The following is a 19,440-nucleotide window of genomic DNA, read 5'->3' as shown; positions in this document are numbered from 1 at the left end:
CTTAAAACTCTGTCTTCTCGTGCTAGCAATTTCAGCCCTGGGGAAAAGCCTCTGACTATCCACACGATCAATGCCTCTCATTATCTTATACACCTCCATCAGGTCACCTCTCATCCTCCATTGCTCCGAGGAGAAAAGGCAGAGTTCACTCAACCTATTCTCATAACTGCTCTCCCAATTTTCTCTCTTTATGATCCTCCCATGACCTCCGACACACACCAAACCCAACCCTTGCTGTTATTATCCCCTTCCTACCCCTCCAACTGCCCATCACCCACACCCTCCTTCGACAGGTTCCCCTCCCCCACACCTTCCCATGTACCCATCCCACCTCCCTTATTTGGTACCATACTACAGCTTTCTTTCCTATCAGATTCAGTCATCTGCAGCCCTTTGTTACCTCTATCATCTCTGTTCTGCGGCTATTTCCACCACTCCCTCCTACCTGACCCCCATTGTGCAATCACTCCTCTTTAGCTGGACCTAAGTTTCAGTTGCTAGCCCTTACCTCAACTCTCTATACAGAGATGATGTTCAAGGTGATCGTGCTGATGATGACAGAATCAACAAGTAAGTATTTCCAGACAGAAGAAACCAAATTACATCAATTTCACAGATAATTAACTTAATAAAACAGTAGATACACAAAAGGGTTGCCATTTGATGTAATGAAAACATTCCAAGGGGAATAGGGAAAAGAATTAAAGGTAAATTTTATGGAGGAGGAAGAGGTGGGTTAATTCAAGGTCTGGTTCAAGGAAGCAGGAAAAGCATGATGGGCAATGTCCTCCTAGGCTGCATCTTTCTTTTGATTTCACTACATATGACATATCACAACAGCATGAGAGCAATCAATAAAACAGCAAAAATGTTTGGCACAGAATAATAAATGCTCTGTGTCTCTGGGGAAGGCAAGCATTACATTCTGTTTCCAAACAAAGATATCCCAACTAAATCAATGATTTTGTTTAAAAAGGAGATCAAAGTCTTAGACTTGCTAATCATGCTCAAAACAAATAAATCCCCAGGGATGAACTGAGTTTATCTACGAATAATGAGAGAAAGGAGAAAATTGGTTGAGGCAGTGATAAATCAGTAGACACCACAGGAGGTCATAAAAGATTGTATTCAACCTTATATAGACATTAAAGACACTAAGAATATTTGGACAGTTGATTTCATTTTGTATAAAATAAAAGAATCAATATTCAGAAGTGAACTAGTTTAATCTGCACAATAATAACCTAATTAATGTCAGTCAACAATAATTCAGAACTGTGGACTTCACCAGCATCCTTAACTTAAGTGACAAACCAAACAGACTTAAAACATAATTTCTCTTAACTTCCTATAAATCTCGTATAATGTGAGACAAAAGGCTACTAATTACACTTACAGTCTCAGGATACTGGGGAAGATGCCTTCAACTGTAAAGAGCTGAAATTTCTTTATTTAGTAGATAATGAACCAGTGCTATTCTCCAACACAAAAGGCTGTGGAGGAGCTGAAATTATTTAAGGAAATAGACTTTTGGACAAAAAGGTTTCTCCTATAGGAGGGGAGTAAAAATATGATATTGAGATAGAGTATCAGGCTAAGTCTGATTAAATGGTAGAACATGTTCAACAGGTCATATGGTCTTTACTACTACTGTATTCAATGTTTTCTGCACGAGCCATGAAAATTCAGACAAAACAGGGAAATGGATGAAGTAGGTAACAACATTAGACAAGCCGTGTCACAATGGGGTTTATTAATATTATTTTTGTTGACTTCCTAGGGCTTAGTGCTAGGGCCACCACAGGTTTATTTTACAAAAAATAACTTGAATATAGAAACTTGATGCAATCTGATCAAATTTACAGATAAGACCAAGAGGACCAATTTGAGCTGTTGAGCTAATATGCAGAACAGTGTTAGGTTGGGGAAAATACTCATAGAAAAAAGCTAGACGAATACATATTATTGAAATAGCCAAGGATGATGCTGAAAACCATCTAGGGAGGTAAATAATGATTATACAACAAACTGATAGGCATTTTATTTTTATATATAATTCTTGTTACAAACTTGAAGTTTGAAACTCTGCATTGAGTGTTAAGTGCAAAAATTTGCATTCAAGGAACAATTTGAAGTCAATTTTCCCAAATTAGTGCTTCTTGAAGAGGTTTCACCACGAAGGAACTATGCAGTTCAGTTCATGAGGGGTAATTTGCCATCCTATGTTGTGTTCAATCTGAAGAAAAGTCAAGACTTGCTGCTTAGATATGGACCGTATCTCTTAAGGAATGAGATCAGGTCGCCAGATCAGTTCACATATTTCCATTTTTTTTTTGTCTGCACAAGATTTTTCCTACATGTTTCCTCTCTCAGAAGAAATAATCCCACAGATTTAAATAAACAATTTTGTTTGAAAATTTTAATATCTCACATCTACAATCCTGAAAGTGCACTGTACCCGGTGATAATATTAATAAGTACTTGTTAATTGTTATTAATTGATGAGATTCTGAATTCAAGAAAAATGCACAGTTGAAAGATTGCTGAGACAATCACACTGATTTTGTGGATCAAATGCCAGAAGATAATCTCCAGGCTGCAGTTACAGATGCGTCCATTTCTACCCAGTATCCAGTTGAAACTTACAGATCCATCTGAGCCCTTCCTATGCAACTTCACTTTTGAGGAACTTAATTAAATATACTTTGTGGTGGCAAAATACTTTCATAACCACCTCTTTGCAACATTTAATGCAGCGCTAAATGTACATAAGGATGGATGTACAGCTCTGTGGGACATAATTAGAGATCCACCTTCTGCAGCATAACCTGCCTGATTCAACTGTTCTGCGATATCATCAACACTCCACTGTCCCTCCTTGTGATTGGCCAGAAGGTGTTTTATAAGGTGAGGGTAGAAAACAGTAGAGATGCAGTCAACCACCAATTTCTTGTCTAGCAGCAGTGAAAGCAATTCGGAATCACAGCTGGAAGCATCAATCTATAGGGAAGAAAAATACATTTGCATAAATTGTTTGAAATATGGTATTTCATTAGCTGCTGAAGACTAATTCAGAATTAGAATTCAAATTGGAATTAGCTTATTATCACCATATGCACTGAGATACTGTTCATACAGATCAAATCATTAAATATTGCATTGAGGTAGTATACAAAAAAACAGTAACAAAATATAGAATAAATTGGAACAGCTACAGAGAAAGTGCAGTGGATGCAAACAATAAGGTGCAAGATCGTAACAAGGAAGATTATGCCCATGATGGAGCTGGCTTTATTTACAACCCTCTGCAGCTTTTTCCTATCCACTGCATTGGCACCTCCATACCATACTCAGAGTCCATCTAACTGTGGTAGGGAACCATTCAACAGTCTTAGAACAGCAGGATAGAAGCTGTCCTTGAGCCTGGTGGTACATGCATTTAGGCTCTTGTATCTTCTGCCAGATGGAAAAGGGGAGAAGAGAACAATTCTAGAATATGCAAGGTCTTTAACTATGCTGTCTGCTTCACTGGGATATTGAAAAGTACTGTATAGACAGGGAGGCTGGTTTCTGTGATGTGCTGAGCTGTGGTCACAACTCTGTGCAGTTTCTTGCAGTCACGTGCAAAGCAGTTCCGTACTATGCATCAAGATAGAATACTTTATTGGTGTATCAATAAATATTGGTAACAGATGATGGGTCACGCCTAACTTATTCAGGCTCCTGAGGAAGTAGAACTGTTGGTGAGCTTTCTTACCTATGGCATCCGTGAATGTTCAATAAACATCAATTCATTGCCTCAAACTTGTCTGGATTAAATTTTATCTGCTCCACCCACTTTCCTTGTATCCTTTTTTATATATAAATATATATTAAACAACAAAGATCCCTACGATATATCATTAGTTACAGACTTACAGTGAGAAAAACACCCCTCAGTCACTACCTTCGGTCTCACATTACCAAGCCAATTTTGGATATAGTTTTCCAACATACCTCGGATTCCATGTGCCCTAACTTTCTGGAGTTGTCTACTATGTGGGCCTTCCTATTGTTTTCTGGGGTATAGGGCTGAGACATTTGGCAGAATCTCAGATGAGGATAAGAGGAGTAGAGGAGTAAGATAGATTGGCTGCTTGAGTGGTGTTGTTACACTCATTGTCAGTAAGACTAAGGAATTGATAGAGGATTTCAGGAAGGGGAAATCAAGAGAACACACAGCAATTCTCAGCAAGGAGTCAGCAATGGAAAGAATGAAAAGCTTCAGGTTCGTGGGTTTTAACATAACAGTAGATTTATCCTAGGCAAATATAAAGAAGGTACATTTCATTAGTTTGAGATTTAGTATGTCACCAAAGACTCTAGCAAATTTCTACAGATGTACCATGGGGAGCATTCTGAGTGATTGCATTACTGTCTGGTGGAGGAGCCAATACAAAAGATAAGAAAAAGCTGCAGAGGGTCATAAACTCAAGCAACTCCATTACGGGCACTAGCCTCCCCAAAATCAAGAAAATCTTCAAAAAGCGATGCCTCAAGAAGGTAGCATCCATCATGAAAGAATCTCAGCATCCAGGACCTGCCCTCGTGTCATTATAATCAATAGGGAGACTGAAGACAGACACTCAATGTTTTAGGAATAGCTTTCCATGAACACTAGTACAATATACTGCTCTTTTTTGAGACCATTTTTAATATATTTTCTAAGTGTAATTTATTGTAATTTCTATGTATTGCACTGCATTGCTGCTGTAATACAACAAATTTCACAACAGTGAAATGTCAGTGATAATAAACCAGATTCAGATTGGTAAAGATTAAATAGAATGTCATTACTATTACTGTCATGAGTAAGGATATTGAGGGATTTGAACAGGAGAGTGAGAAGTCTGAAATGGGAAGTCTGGTGAAAGGAATGATGCTTATCTAGGAAAAAGATTTGGAAGTTCACCAGGATAGAGGACAAGAGGCTAGTCTGGGGAGTAGCTGAATTTGACAAAGGCATGGATTCAACAGGAACTGGAGTCTTTTGACAATTACACTCAGTTACCATTTTATTAGGGCATCTACTTGTTAATGCAAATATCTAATCAGCCAATGATGTGGCAACAACTCACTGCATAAAAGCATACAGACCTGGTCAAAGGTTTTAGTTGTTGTTCATTTCTAACATCAAAATGAGGAAGAAAGATGATCTAAGTGACTTTGACCATGAAATGATGGTTGGTACTGAACGGGGTGGTTTGAGTATCTCAGAAATTGCTGATCTCCGAGGATATTCATGCACAATAGTCTCTAGAGCAGGGGTTTCGAACCCTTTTTATGCCATTAACTGAGGGGTTCATGGAACTCAGGTTGGGAACCCCTGCCCTACAGAGAATGATGCAAAGAAAAAACACAGAGACATAGAAAATAGGTGCAGGAGTAGGCCATTCGGCCCTTCAAGCCTGCACTGCCATTCAGTATGATCATGGCTGATCATCCAACTCAGAACCCTGTACCTGCCTTCTCTCCATACCCCCTGATCCCTTTAGCCACAAGGGCCATATCTAACTCCCTCTTAAATATAGCCAATGAACTGGCCTCAACAGCTTCCTGTGGCAGAGAATGCCACAGATTCATCACTCTGTGTGAAGAAGTTTTTCCTCATCTCGGTCCTAAAAGGCTTCCCCTTTATCCTTAAACTGTGACCCCTTGTTCTGGACTTCCCCAACATCAGGAACAATCTTCCTGCATCTAGCCTGTCCAATCCCTTTAGAATTTTATATGATTCAATAAGATCCCCCCTCAACCTTCTAAATTCCAGCAGGTATAAGCCAGTCGATCCAGTCTTTCAGCATATGAAAGTCCTGCCATGCAGTAAGTAGCAGTCCTGTGGGCGAAAATGTTTTGTTAATGAGCTCAAGGTTCAAAGTAAAGTACATATATTTCCCCATATTCGACCCTGAGATTTGTTTTCTTGCATGCATACACAGTAAATCCAAGAAACACAATAGAATCAATGAAAGACTACACCTAACAGGATAGACAAACGATTATTATGCAAGAGACAACAAACACATAATGATAAGAAATAAATATCGAGAACATGAGTTGAAGAGTCCTTGAAAGTGGGTCCATAAGATGTGGGCACAGTTCAGTAATGGAGCGAGTGAAGTTATCCCCTCTGGTTCAAGAGCCTGATGGTTGAGGGGTGAGAACTGCTCCTGACCTGAACCTGGTGGTGTGAATCCTGAGGCTCCTTTACCTTTACCTCCTGATGGCAGCAGCGAAAAGAGAAAGCATGGCCTGGATAGTGGGGGACCCTAATGATGGATGTTGCTTTCTTTTGTCAGCGCTCTGTGTGGACATGTTCAAAGGTGGGAAGGGCTTTACCCATGATGAACTGGGTCGTAGCCACCACTTTTTGTAGGATTTCCCATTCAAAAGCATTGTTTTTTCCCATACCAATCTGTGATACAGCCAGTCAATATTCTCTCCATCATACTATATTTTCTATAGAAATTTGTCAAAGTTTTAGATGACGTGCCAAATCTTCACAAATTTCTAAAGTAGTAGAAGCGCAGCCATGCTATCTTCGTAATAGCACTAAGGTGTTAGGCCCAGGACAGATACTCTCAATGATAACATTGAAAAATTTAAAGTTGCTGACCCTCTCCACCTCCAATCCTTTAATGACTTCAGTATTAAGTGAGAGGTTGTTGCAGTTGTGGGACCACTCAGCCAGGTTTTCAATCTCCCTCCTATGCTTAGCCTCACAGTCTGAAGTATAAAGTGAGCAGAGCAGGGAGCTAAGCACACAGCCTGTGGTGCACCTGTGCTGATGGAGGTTATGTAGATGTTGTTACCAATCCAAACTGACTGGGGTCTGCAAATGAGGAAGTCAAGGATCCATTGAGGATCCAATTGCAAAAGGAGGTATGGAGGCCAAGGTCTTGAAGCTTATTGATTAGATTTCAGGGGATGATGGAATTGGATGCTGAGCTGTAGCCAATAAAGAGTATTCTGATGTATGCATCTTTGCTGTCCGCTGTCTGGTTCTTCCAGGGTTGAGTGAAGAGCTAATGAAATGGCATCTGCTGTGAACCTGTTGCCACTGCAGGCAAACTGGAGTGGATCGAAGTCATTTCTCAGGCAAGAGTTGATGTGTTTCATCACCAACCTCTCAAAGCACTTCATCACAGTGGATGTAAGTGCTACTGGATGATAGTTATTGAGGCAGGTTATCATGTTCAGAGAGATCAGGGGAGAATGGAAAGACTGGTTCAAGCTGACAAGGAGGTGACAGTAACTCAATAACCACCTGTTGCAACAGTGCAGAAGAGCAGCTCTGAATGCACAACATATTGAACTTTGAAGTAGATGCACTACAATAGCAGAAGACCACAACATACACTCACTGGCCACTTTATTAGGTACCTTTTGTAATTAATCAAGTGGCAACTGAGTGTAAATGAGAATAGGAAATCTTTGTCAAGGAGAACATTATGGATTCAGAAATCCAGTCTCTTGATGAATAGGGTATTATTAGTCTGTAGAGTGACCTATGGGAACGTTCAATGGTAAAATTAATGACAGATAGAAGAGTGATGAAATTGGTGAAGGAACCCAAATGAATGATAAGGAAACTAAAGCTGAGCATGGGGAGTCAATGTGCATAATTTAACTCTGAGGGATGTTCAGTAAGGGTCTTGTGGGGCCAGTGTAGAATGAGGACAAGAGCAAGAAGGGTGGAATAAGGAAAGTAGTTGCTGGAACTGGAGAAACCAATTAGGCCTTACTGCCACTATATAGGTTGATGACGGCAGACTGTGGGCACAGTGGGGAGGAGAATTACTACTAAAGGATAAGCTGTTGCAACCCATAACTAAGTCAACTTTGGAATATAAAAATAATGATGCACAGCGAGGCGAAAGATGGCAACAGTTTTGTTTGTGGACTGTTTTCTACCAACTGTCTGTTTAGTACTGGAAGACTTTTTTAGTAATCTAACCACAGTTATCAAGATATTGAAAAGAACTCATCGGGTGACTGAGAGAAAGAAACATTTCCGCTCCTTGAGGGCAGAAGTTAAGGAAGTCAAGAAGTCAACATTATCGGGCAGGCTTTATAGGACAGAAACTGGGAATCACTTCTGAATACAGATTGTCTTCTACAATGGTAACAGAAGTTTTCCAATTGTTTATTTTAAGACTGAAATAGGTTTTTGACCACCAAAGGTATTATTAAGGAATCAGCTCACAATTAGAATCAGAATCACATATAATACCATTGGCACATATTGTGACATTTGTTGTTAGGCAGAGGTAAATTGCAATACATAGTAAAAACTCTTTAAATTACAGTAAGTCTATATACATTAAAATGTTAAATTAAATAAATAATACAAAAAGAAAAAGTAGGGAGGTAGAGCTTATGGGTTCAATGTCCATTCAGAAATAGGATGGCAAAGGGGAAGATGCTATTCCTGAATTGTTGAGTGTGTGCCTTCAGGCTCCTGTACTTCCTCCTTGATGGGAGCAATAAGAGGGCACTTCCTGTGCCACAGTAATCTTACTATGCAGCTCCTGATCATCTTGAGGATTCAGTTCCATGGTCAGTTCCAACTGGAGCAAGCTACGGGCAGTGATGGGACATTTAGAAAGCATACCCTGAGGCCTTGGGGCCCAGCACTCTCTTGGTAGCCTTGTAGAGCTTGTGTTTCACTGTTTTAAAATGTCTCTTATAGTCAGAAACATATTGTTATATATTTTTAAATATATAAATATACTGAAATTAATTTGAAAAAATAATGCACTTTAATAAAAAAGTGAAATAGGCAACAGAAAGCTAAAACTGCAATTAAGAAATTGGAAACATGACTCAAATTAATGGAACTGTGATAGATGCACTACTTCTGGCTGGGGTACTGCTGAGGAGCCAGATGGAAAGTGCATCTGATTTTTAACTCAGCAAGAAGTAGCCAGTCATTACTGAGAGGTCTGACACTTCTGTGTATAACTTCTGGTGTGTTCTGTACTTCTACAGCAACTTTACAGGTAACTCTCAATGGCATTGCTTGATGGCTGTCAGTGCATTTTAGGATAGAAAGTATTAGAAGCAAAATCAGGAGATCTCAATCATTTTTTTCATAGAATCTTTGTTGTGGTCAAATCCTGGAGAAAGGCTGGACAGAAAGTAGAGGTGAGGCTGCTCATTCAACATGTATGTGCCACCATTGTAATCCAAGTAATTAAATTAATTTATTAACTTTCTGTTTTAGAAAAAAAACTGACAGGCTATAAATCATTTGAATTTCATAATTATTAACAATCTATGCTGAGCAAGTCTAAGTAAATTTTAAGTGGAAGCATAAGCAAGTTAATGTCATTGATTAACTATTCTTTATCTTCCTTATACTCATTATCCTTATATTTTAAGGTAATGTTTTTTTGAACTAACAACATTGCACTTGCAAGTACTGACAAATTTGAATGGAATAAGGTAGATTTGAGCAATAATGAATGTTCATAGTTTTTTTTTGTGCATGGTAACAACTCTCAATAGATGCTTACATAATTTAAATTGTGGCAGATAATGAGGTGCCCACAATCGCTTCATTATTAAGGAGTCCAGATTTAGGTAGAACATTCAAATATCTTGTATTAAAAGGGCAACTTTACTGGAATAATTTGATGGAACAAATCAGTCGCCTTCTTGGTGCTCTCCATCAGCTTGCACTTTCCTATCTCCACCCCATCCATGTACCTCATCCATGCCTGCTAATTTGCTCTTTTTATATTGAGGCTTTCTCAGCAAATCACTGCAGGAATTTGGAAGCAAAGAAAGCCTGCTCTGTGGGATGTGAGCATGGAGAGAAAGACTGTAAAGGGACAGAGGAATAGCTGGCAAATCTCTGGATTAGGCCATGGGTTACACATGGGAAATTAATGCAACTCTGTTTATTCTGAAGTATGTTTAACAACGAAAGCTATCCTCAGTGGTTGAGGTTCTGATGTATTGGTTGAGTTAGTTCAGTAAAAGAAAAAAATGTTTTTCATATTAGCATCAATCCATTATTATTCCACGATAGAAACTGCAACAAATATAACACTAAATAGCATTTCACTGCTCACAATCAAATTAGAGAACTAAAATTAGAAACATAGAAAACCTACAGCACAATACAGGCCCTTCAGCCCACAAAGCTGTGCCGAACATAATTTATGCTTTATACTTTATTGTCGCCAAACAATTGATACTAGAACGTACAATCATCACAGCGATATTTGATTCTGTGGTTTGTGCTCCCTGGAGTACAAATCGATAGTAAATATTAAAAATTCAAATCATAAATAGAAAATAGAAAAGGGAAAGTAAGGTAGTGCAAAAAAACCAAGAGGCAGGTCCGGATATTTGGAGGGTACAGCCCAGATCCGGGTCAGGATTCATTCAGCAGTATTATCACAATTGGAAAGAAGCCATTCCCAAATCTGGCCGTACGAGTCTTCAAGCTCTTGAGCCTTCTCCCGGAGGGAAGAGGGACGAAAAGTGTGTTGGCTGGGTGGGCCGTGTCCTTGATTATCCTGGAAGCACTGCTCTGACAGCGTGCGGTGTAAAGTGAGTCCAAAACTTGTCCTTACTATAGAAATACACTAGGGTTACCCACAGCCCTCTATTTTTCTAAGCTCCATGTACCTGTCCAGGAGTCTCTTAAAAGACCCTATCGTATCCGCCTCCACCACCATCGCCGGCAGCCCATTTCACGCACTCACCACTCTCTGCGTAAAAAACTTACCCCTGAAGTCTCCTCTGTACCTTCTTCCAAGCACCTTAAAACTGTGCCCTCTCATGCTAGCCATTTCAGCCCTGGGCAAAAGCCTCTGACTATCCATAGGATCAATGCCTCTCATCATCTGATACACCTCTCATCCTCCGTCGCTCCAAGGGAAAAAAGCCCAATTCACTCAACCTATTCTCATAAGGCATGCCCCCCAATCCAGGCAACATCCTTGTAAAACTCCTCTGTACCCTTGCTATGGTTTCCACATCCTTCCTGTAGTGAGGTAACCAGAACTGAGCACAGTACTCCAAGTGGGGTCTGACCAGGGTCTTATATAGCTGCAACATTACCTCATGGCTCCTAAACTCAATCCCATGCTTGATGAAGGCCAATGCACCGTATGCTTTCTTAACCACAGAGTCAACCTGCACAGCAGCTTTGAGTGTCCTATGGACTCGGACCCCGAGATCTCTCTGATCCTCCACACTGCCAAGAGTCTTACCATTAATACTATATTCTGCCATCATATTTGACCTACCAAAATGAACCACCTCACACTTATCTGGGTTGAACTCCATCTGCCACTTCTCAGCCCAGTTTTGCATCCTATCAATGTCCCGCTGTAACCTCTGACAGCCCTCGACTCTATCCACAACATTCCCAACCTTTGTGTCATCAGCAAATTTACTAACCCATCTCTCCACTTCCTCGTCCAGGTCATTTATAAAAATCACGAAGAGTAAGGGTCCTAGAACAAATCCCTGAGGCACACCACTGGCCACCGACCTCCATGCAGAACATGACCTGTCTACAACCACTCCTTGCCTTCTGTGGGCAAGCCAGTTCTGGATCCACAAAGCAATATCTCCTTTGATCCCATGCCTCCTTACTTTCTCAGTAAGCGTTGCATGGGGTACCTTGTCAAATGCCTTGCTGAAATCCATATACACTACATCTACTGTTCTACCTTCATCAATGTGTTTAGTCACATCCTCAAATTACTTGCTGATTCTTGTATTTATTTAGAAATATTTCATTTTTTAATATATACACAATGGTTCAAGCACAATTTGTCTCACTGTGATATTGGGACATTTCCATGTCTTCAGAAAGTAGTACATATTGTTTTATGCTCTCCCAAAAGAGGAGGCATGGAGTCAATTAAATACCTCAGGTGAACAAATTAAGCTAATGACAATTAAACTAATCCTTTCAGCCTACATGTGGTCCATATCCCTCCATTCTTTGCCCGATGCCTCTATCACCTCCCTTGATCTTTGCCCATCTCACTTTAAATGCACACCCTCTAGCATTAGACATATTGAACCTGGGGAAAAGATACCAGCTGCCTTCTTTATCAGTTCCTCTCGTGATTTTATAAACATCTATCAGGTCTCCCTCGGTTTTTGCTGCTTCAGAGAAAACAACCTGTTTGACCTGTTTGTTCAACTCCTCCTTATCCTCCAACCCAGGCAGCTTGCTAGTATACTGTTTCTCTAAAAGCTTGGATTTTCCAACACTCTTCCCTTGCATTTCCAGAAATCTATCAACCTGTGCTTCAATAAATAAGCCTCCACAGACATCCATAGATTCATCACCTTCTGAATGAAGACATTTCTCCTCATTTCAGTCCTAAACCAATCCAACCCTTTTCTAAAATGAGACTATGACACCGCATCCCCACAACCCAATTTGTAGACTCAGTGAAAAATCTTCTCTTCATCCAAGCTATGAAACCCTAGAGGAATTTTGAATATTTCTCTTCTCATTCTTCTAAACTCCAGAAAAATACAGGCTGGTATACTTAATCTCTCATGTAGCAGAATATTGATTCTTGGTTGCACTCTCCTAACCTTATAAAACAAGTACATAATTTTGGTAACTGCACATAAACTCCAAAGTGCGGTCACAACAACACTGTATTAAAAAAGTGAAAATCATGATTTGTGAAGTAAGAATGATCACGATTAGTGCAACTTTATTGAAGGCTAAAAGAGGAATATTAAAGTTAAATTTAAAAAAGCATTGTTACTGAAACTGCGTAAAAGAAATGAAATAATAGTTTCCGGACATTGCTTTGGTTCAGTGTTTTCATTAACCCAGCCCTATGCAATTTCTCAGCAAATCTGTTACATCTTTATTCCTCCATATTATTTTCCCCTAATTTCCCAACTACTGTTTATACATGAATTTGCATAATGTAACTGAAAAATGATACTCTTTCTGAATAATGAAGGGAATCATCTGCAATGTTTCATAAATCAGTAGAAAGGCAAACAACCAAGAATTGTAATGACCCCATAAGCTCTTTAAGTAAAAGCAAGAAGCTGCATAAGCAATGTGCTTGAAAGAAGGATTTGCCCACAAGATACTCCTGATATCAGATTAGATTTGACTTAAGTATGCTGCTCAATTATACTTTCAGAATTTCTTCTTACAAACTCAAAAAATTGTCATATTATCAAGGAAAACATGTTTCATTTTACATTAACATAAATATTAACATTCAGCTCAGTATCCTATAATAATCAAATATGAGTACTTATGTTTTCCATTTTGTAACCAATTCTGCTGTTTTTTTATTGGTAAGTGTTTTCAAAACTTATGTGCTTCCCAAATAAAAAGTGTTAGTTCAATAATTACAAAGAACAGAAATGTGGGAAAACTAGTAATGCTTTTATAACCTAACATTTTCAGAGCAAATACTGACTAATTTTTCAAAGCAAAACACTGAATGCTGAATACTAAACCTGTGTCATGTTGGATCTCGTCTTCAAACAACTGTCACAAGAAAATAAATCTCAGTCTACCCTTTATACCAAGTAATTGCTAGCAAACATTTACAAGTGCTTATCATCTTTGCATTTTGAATTAATAACATTACTAGGAAGTACTAAGCACGTAGATGCACAGCAGACTCTTCAGGATTCGATCCCTTTGAGCTATAGCATGGTAATAATCCAATTGCTCAACTAGGAACAAACTGTAATATCAATTTTTTTACTCTGATGATAATTATATTAGAAAAGATGGAGGGAGAAGCAGTGAAATGCCTTTCTTAAAAATGCTGTATCTTTCTACCTCTTTCCACCTTCACAACATCTTTAAAACCTTCCTCTTTTCTGTAGTTCAGTGTCAAATTTGCTTTGACAGCTTTTCTGTAACGCATCAAAAGGATCTTGAACTGCATTAAAAGATGCAAATGTTTTAATGATATAATGTTTAAAAATAATTTCTTTAATGAATAAGTATTAAATGACAATCAAAAAGATACAGGTGCTGAAATAAAAAAGAGTGCAGAAAACACTCAGCATATCAGATTGATAGAATCCTAATCCACGTAACATTCCCATTATCACGGGAACCGCTTTCCCTTCAATTGCTCATCTAAACTTGCTTGAATATTGATAGTTTGTTTCAATAATTTTGGCAATACATCACAGAGCTTCTATGTTAAAGCTGCTCCTACATCTGTTGTGTTTAATTTTATCACCACATTCCTTTGTTCACTCACTTTCCTGCAAATAACTATTAACCTGAATTAAGCAGCAATTACTTGCTGAATGTACTGCAGCTAAAAAAACATCCTTTTCAAATGTTAGCAGAAAAGTTTTGTTTGAATTCTCCTAAGAATCAAAGTGTTAGGATGACTGAAACAGATGGTACACTGCATAAAGTTGGCAAGGTCTGCTAATCCCAAAACTTACTTGGGCAAATTCCATCTTTAAAAATACTAAAATCAATACGCTTGTATTATGATTCAATGATCTCAGTTTTTATGTATATTTAAGGCAGAAGTTGATAGATTCTTGATTGGTCAGGGCATGAAGGGATACAGGGAGAAGGCAGGAGATTGGGACTGAGAAGAAAATTGGATCAGCCATGATGAAATGATGGAGCAGACTCCATGGGCCAAATGACCTAATTCTGCTCCTCTATCTTATGGTCTTAAGGTTACCCTTATGTGTACAGGATCATCTTAATTGTCAACATTTAACAAAGAATAAAATCTACTACATTAGGAAGTGTCTTCTTCGGAGGGCACTTAAAATATTCTCCCTTAACTATAGCAACCTTGATCATGCATTGGATTTGTAGCTTATCCAAATTATCAGAGTCAATGGACCAAGAGCCAGAATTTGAGTTAAATGATAGTGTAACTTTGAGATGTTTCACATGCTAACTTCGGTTAATAATTTTACATGTTAGTAGAAATGGAAGTCATTAACTTTTGAGCAATACATACAAAATGTTGGAGGAACTTAGCAGGTCAGGCAGCATCTATGGAGAGAAATAAACAATTGGTGTTTCGGGCCAAGACCCTACATCAGGACTGGAAAAGAAGGGGGCAGAAGCAAGAATATAAAGATGGGGGAGGAGTGAGGGAGAAACATGTTGGCAGGAAATGGATGCGTCCAGGTGAAATTCTAAGGTTACTTCAATGAATAAACAAGAACAATGCAAGTCAATGCACTGAGGGCACAGTAATCCTGTTGTTGCAAACTACTGTCTGTTAAGATATGATTTGGTATAAATTGTGACACAGAAGCAAGCTCTTAGGACCAACCAGCCTAGATTCATCTTAATAAGATTCAGTCTTTCCCTGTTCAGCTGTTCTGTTCCTTTATCACCAGGACCCCTATCCTTCAACTGTGCATCTAAACTTTCTTTAAATATTGATAAAAGTTTGCATGGAGCTTAGAAAAATAGAGGACTGTCGGTAACCCTAGGAAATTTCTAAAGTAAGGACATTCTCGGTACAGCATTGTGGCCCAAAGGGCCTTGTATTGTGCTGTAGGTTTTTTATGTTTCTAAAAGCAGCAGGATTGATTTTGACTCTATTGTAGAGTGCAGAAATTCAAAAACATCTGATCTCTATGATTGACTTACTTCTATTGTCTTCTTACTCTCCCTTCCTTCTTCCTCTCACTAAGTATTCCCAAGTATGTCCCTATCAACTCTTTTACTACTACTTTTTAAGTCATCACCTTTGCGCGCTCGCTCTCTCTCTCTCGTATCGCTCTCATACATGTCCCTTTGAGCACTCAGTCTCTAACCAGTAGAATGAACAATATGGGTTTAAAAGGAAATTCAATTGCTTATCTATAATGCATTGAATTTGAACATTCCTTGTTGAATTTTAGGCTGACAACTAGTCAGCTTTTGCTATATGAGTAACTGTTGGTAATTATTTGAGCTAAACATGTAGAATGACAAAATGATAACTATACTCTGAAATGTAACAGTATTCCAAATGCAGCTATTTTAAAATGTGTGACAACTTTTCCGTCACACTCAAATATCATGGAGACAAGAGGCTGCAAATGCTAGAATCGGAAGCAACCAACAATCTGTTGGAAGTCCTGTTGAAGGATCTTGGCTTGAAACATCAACGGTACTCTTTTCCACAGATGCTGCCTGGCCTGCTGAATTCCTCCAGCATTTTGTGTGTGTTGCTTGGATTTCCAGCATCTGCAGATTTCCTCGTTTGTGAATCTGTTGGAAGAGCTCAGTGATTCTCAGTTTTGATGCAGGATTTCCACCCAAAATGTTGACAATTCACAGATTTTTTTTTGGCGGACAGCAGGGGTGATGCGTGGCCTTGGTCATAGCAAGAACTAGGCCTCAAGGCGTGGGATCACCTATTTACAGCTGCCCAGGAGAGCGGTGGAGTCGTTGCACTCCACCAGAGGTGGCGTGGCGCAGTGTCTAAACTGGAGTCAGTGCTCCCTTCTAGTGTTCACTTGGCAGAAGACAAGCCATATTGTACTCAACTGCAGTTATCGGCAATATTCTTAGACTATATTTTATTTATTTGACTGTATTTTACTGATATATATGCTTGCTAGCTTATATATGCTTTTGTGCTGTGTGTAACTGTTGGTACTGTGTGTCATACCTTGGCCCTAGAGTAATGATGTTTCATTTGGCTGTATCCATAGGTATTCATGTACGGCTGATTGACAATTAAACTTGAACATTGACATTCCTTTTCTTCCACAGATGCTGCTTGTCTCATAGAGTTTGTCCAGCAGGTTGTTTGTAATACTCAATGTCATGTTCAGAAGATATTATGTTGTAAGAGTGCACCTTTAAATGAAAGATTTAGCAAAGATTTTGAAAAATATGTACTTCAAGAGTTTTCCTAGCTTATTTTTATTGCCCATCACTGGTTACACAGATTATATAGCTGCACATCCCATCATCTAATAAAAGTACTGCACTGTGTCAGATTCTCCATGTTTTGAAATCTGATGTATTCCGCGTGTGATGGAGTAAAAGTTTACTGCATATGCATTCCACTGCAGAACTGAACTTGCACAGAAGTACAAATGTTGTAATAGGTTCAGCCACATAAGCAATATTTGCATTACCATTTTTGGTCAATGGCAACATACACCATACATTGAATTGAAAAAAATTAAACCACTTTGAGTAGATAATATGAAGATGTACTAGTAAAAACAATGTATATGAAATGCCAAAAAATGGCAACATCAACTGCATAACTTCATCTGTGTGGTATTTGCAATCATTTTTTTCAATTTAAACAGTTCACTTCCCTTCATCTCTATTATGTGCAAACTTGTTTTTGACTTAATGAATTTAACAGATGCATTTGTTCCTTGTGCTTACAGGCTATTTAGTAACACATAGCATTTCTCCATCCATGAAAGCATAATGTGCAGCCGTCTTTCAACCTTTGAAAGGTTTAGTTTAAGTGAGCTGGACTTTGTATTGCTTTTTCCTTCCCATATTATTCTGTACAATAACCCAGCAAGCAACCTTTATATAATGGGAGAACAGCCTTTTAGCCACTTGCTTAAATGATGGGTAACCAACAGGTATCCTTCTAAATGAAACCAATTGCAATCCCAACTAAACCACCTAAGTCAACTGCTGGCAATTTCTTTTCAAACCATGGGATTGGATTGGATGAATTCCAACATGATATTTAAAAACATTGTAAAATTAAAGTGGTAATAATTCTTGTACTTCCTTCAATCCTTATAGTGAAAAACAAATTGAAGGATCAATTTACACACTAAGCCAGGCTGATCTCCAAACTAATCTTGCTTTGCACAGTGTATGCTGGCATTTATTGCAGAAATTCAATTATCTTATTCATTATGCAAGAGACAAACCTTTTTTCTCCCCCAATTATCTTACTCCACTGAAATATTAAATTTGAGTTACTGTTTAAGAACAGTACCAAGACCGCCAAGGGTATGTCATACTTCTTACATCACATTGAGATGTTTTTGCAGATAAATTTCTGCAATTTTAATCTTTTGTATAAATATTATGAGGGAATCTACTGAGCAATATGATTCTTAAATTTATTTTTGAAGTTTTAGATAAAATATCTAGTTCATCACCACACACTAGATTTAAGAGATTTAAAATATATTGTCCATACCTGAGGGACAGATTTTAACTGTTCCATTGCTAGTGTCTGCAGCTCATGGCTATCAGTTTCTATTCCAAGTTTCAATGCTGCCAGTAGGATGGATTGGTCCAGAAGCAGAATATAAATTTGTTTCACATACTGTGGAAGGACACAAAGGTCTTCAGTTAAACAAAACAAATACAGGTTTTCACTCTGCTTCTCTTCACTTTCATCATATTTTATATATTAGATAACGAAGACAACTGCAAAATAAAATGTCAATGGTTAGTTTTGTGATAATTATCTATTGATTACCAAGAGTTAAACTGCCCAGTAATCTTGTCCTTGAACTAAATCATTAGCAATCCACCCTCATTATTATGATTCATTATTATGCTCTATTAAAAGATGAATGAACTCAAGTCTCCCTTACTCTGAAAACACGAACAATGCTTTGAGAAACAGCAGGATCTGTAACAAAGCCTTTATGAGGAAATGGCACAGCAGATTAGATCCAGCATTTTCCAATTTGTGAATTGGTTTTATATTCAAACCAAACACAAAACTTCTGCTGTTTTCAGTGGTCCAATGTGAAATGAGTTTCAGATCTTCCAATGTCTGAATCTAATTTGCTACCGATTAGTTTGAGAATTTAAGTAAACAAATCACATTATGGATCTTAACATTACATCTGGGAATGACTGTTTCATCTGGCCCAGGAAGGCCTTTCCTAAAATGGGAAGAGATTTATTCAAACTTCCAGAAAAAGTACCTCTCTCCCACCTCTCCTTCACTATTCCCCATTCCCATTTCCCTCTCTTCCCTATTTCCCTATCTGTCCATCACCTCCCTCTGGTGCTCCTCCTCTCTTCCCTTTCTTCCATGGCCTTCTGTCCGCTCCCATCAGATAACCCCTTCTCCACTCATTCATCTCTTTCACCAATCGACTTCTCAGCTCTTTACTTCAGCCCTCCCCTTCTCCCGGTTTCACCTATCACCTACTACCTTGTATTTCTTCCTCCCCTCCTCCCACCTCCTTACTCTGACTTCTCATCTTTTTTTCCTCCAATTCTAATAAAGGATGTTGGCCCGAAACATTGACTCTTTACTCTTTTCTATAGATGGTGTCTGGCTTGCTGAGTTCCTCTAGCATTCTGTGTGTGTTGCAGAGGTTTATTCCTGGCCTGAACAGCTATCATTTTGATGAGCATTTAAAAAAGTCTTTACATACATACACATCTACACACACACACATATCTATAAACTACCTGTACTCATATATTCTAAG

General features: G+C 38.5%; 1 protein-coding gene across 3 annotated transcripts in view; it reads right to left on the bottom strand.

The window, feature by feature from the left end:
* Positions 1 to 310: 310 nt before the first annotated feature.
* Positions 311 to 19,440, bottom strand: part of nbas (NBAS subunit of NRZ tethering complex) — a 322,014-nt gene continuing 302,884 nt past the window's right edge. For 2 of the 3 annotated variants that reach the window (XM_063037332.1, XM_063037341.1), the window contains 2 exons: positions 18,183 to 18,311; positions 311 to 3,000 (listed from right to left, as the gene is read on the bottom strand). In XM_063037332.1, the coding sequence (XP_062893402.1) occupies positions 2,725 to 3,000; positions 18,183 to 18,311 (405 nt within the window). In that variant the 3' untranslated portion in view covers positions 311 to 2,724. Of the gene's footprint in view, positions 3,001 to 18,182; positions 18,312 to 19,440 lie in introns of those variants that run through there. The other variant, XM_063037350.1, reaches the window with a different exon arrangement.

This window comes from Mobula hypostoma, chromosome 2 (assembly GCF_963921235.1).
Source record: "Mobula hypostoma chromosome 2, sMobHyp1.1, whole genome shotgun sequence".
NCBI classification, from domain to species: Eukaryota; Metazoa; Chordata; class Chondrichthyes; order Myliobatiformes; family Myliobatidae; genus Mobula; species Mobula hypostoma.
This window is presented reverse-complemented; position numbering and strand designations above follow the sequence as displayed.